The sequence below is a fragment of the Petromyzon marinus genome, chromosome 82, assembly GCF_048934315.1.
Source record: "Petromyzon marinus isolate PM22_M1 ecotype Great Lakes invasive population chromosome 82, UKy_Petmar_22M1.pri1.0, whole genome shotgun sequence".
Lineage (NCBI taxonomy): Eukaryota > Metazoa > Chordata > Hyperoartia > Petromyzontiformes > Petromyzontidae > Petromyzon > Petromyzon marinus.
In genome coordinates, this window is record NC_133747.1 from 5735853 (window position 1) to 5738352 (window position 2500).

General features: G+C 60.0%; 1 protein-coding gene across 1 annotated transcript in view; it reads right to left on the minus strand.

Moving 5' to 3' along the window:
- LOC116958752 (GA-binding protein alpha chain-like) overlaps window positions 1-2500 on the minus strand; it is a 14243-nt gene that overhangs the window by 3609 nt on the left and 8134 nt on the right. The window contains exon 4 of the mRNA XM_076057482.1: window positions 1549-1737. Coding sequence (XP_075913597.1) covers window positions 1549-1737 — 189 coding nt within the window. The remainder of the gene's footprint in view (window positions 1-1548; window positions 1738-2500) is intronic.

The window sequence follows — 2500 nt, forward strand, 5'->3', positions numbered from 1 at the left end:
CACACCCACACACCACACACACACACCCACTCACTCACCCACTAACCCATTCACTCACCCACTCACTCAATCACTCACCCACTCACTTACTAACCCACTCACTCACCCACCCACTCATTCACTCAGCCACTCACTCACCCACTCACTCACACACCCACCCACACACCCACCCACCCACACACACAACCACCCACTCACCCACCCACCCACACACTCACCCACACACCCACTCACCCACCCACCCACACACCCACTCACTCAACCACTCACCCACTCACTCACTCACCCACTAACCCATTCACTCACCCACTCACTCACTCACTCACCCACTCACCCACACACACACCCACCCACACACCCACCCACACACCCACCCACACAACCACCCACACACCCACACACCCACCCACACACCCACCCACTCCCCCACCCACCCACCCACACACCCACTCACCCACCCACCCACACACCCACACACTCACCCACACACCCACCCACTCACCCACTCACCCACCCACCCACACACCCACCCACCCACACACACACACCCACCCCCACCCACACACCCACACCCACCCACACACCTACACACACCCACCCACACACCCCCACCCACACACCTACACACACCCACCCACACACACACACCTACCCACACACACCCACCCACACACCTACACACCCACCCACACACCACACACACACACACCCTCACACACCCACACCCCCACCCACACACCCATACCCACACACCCACACACACCCACCCACACACACCCACACACACCCCCACACACCTACACACATCCACACACACCCACACCCACACACACCCACCCACACACACCCCCCAACACAACCACACACACACCACACACACCCACACACCACACACACACACCCACACACCCACTCACTCACCCACTAACCCATTCACTCACCCACTCACTCAATCACTCACCCACTCACTTACTAACCCACTCACTCACCCACCCACTCATTCACTCAGCCACTCACTCACCCACTCACTCACACACCCACACACACCCCCACCCACACACCCACACACCCACCCACACACCCACCCACACACCCCACACCCACACACCCACCCACCCACACACCCACTCACTCACACACTCACCCACCCACCCACTCACTCACCCACTCACTCATTCATTCAATCACTCACACACCCACCCACCCACCCACACACCCACCCACCCACACACCCACCCACCCACACACCCACCCACACACCCACTCACCCACACACCCACCCACACACCCACCCACCCACACACCACCCACCCACACACACACACCCACCCACACACACACTCACCCACCCACTCACTCAATCACTCACCCACTCACCCAACCACTTACCCACTCACTCACCCACCCACACACCACTCACCCACCCACCCACTCACCCACTCACCCACCCACACACCCACCCACACACCCACCCACTCACCCACTCACCCACCCACTCACCCACCCACCCACCCACTCACCCACCCACCCACACACCCACCCACCCACCGGTGCGATTCCCAGGTGAGCTACGATCCTCCCCAGAGATGCGTGGAGCTCTGCTCGGCTTGATGGACTTGGGGGTAGTGGTGGTGGTGGTGGTAGCACCACCACCACCACCGCCACCACCACCACCACCAATCACGCTGATGGAGCCAGGAGATCCCGATATGATGGGGCCCGGGATGATCTGGTACTCTGCGACACAGACAAAGGGCAGCCCCAGGTAGGCCTCTAGCATGGGCTGTAGGGGCAAGTGCAGTCACACAGACACAGACAAAGCTCCCCCAGGTAGCCTCTAGCAGGGCTGTAGGGGCAAGTTCAATCACACAGGCACAGATAAAGGGAGCCCCAGGTAGCCTCTAGCATGGGCTGTAGGGGCAAGTGCAGTCACGCAGACACAGACAAAGCTCCCCCAGGTAGCCTCTAGCAGGGCTGTAGGGGCAAGTGCAGTCACACAGACACAGACAAACGGAGCCCCAGGTAGCCTCTAGCAGGGCTGTAGGGGCAAGTGCAGTTACACAGACACAGACAAAGCTCCCCCAGGTAGCCTCTAGCAGGGCTGTAGGGGCAAGTGCAGTTACACAGACACAGACAAAGCTCCCCCAGGTAGCCTCTAGCAGGGCTGTAGGGGCAAGTGCAGTTAGCGGCAGCGCCTATGAAGGCTACCGGCACTGTGACACACACAGAGGGGGTGGGTGGACACCACCACCACTACACCACCACTACACCACCACTACACCACCACTACACCACCACCACTACACCACCACCACCACTACTACTACACCACCACCACTACACCACCACCACTACACCACCACTACACCACCACCACTACACCACCACCACACCACCACCACCACTACACCACCATCATTACACCACCACTACCACTACAGCACCACTACACCACCACCACTACACCACCACTACCACTACACCACCACCACTACTACAC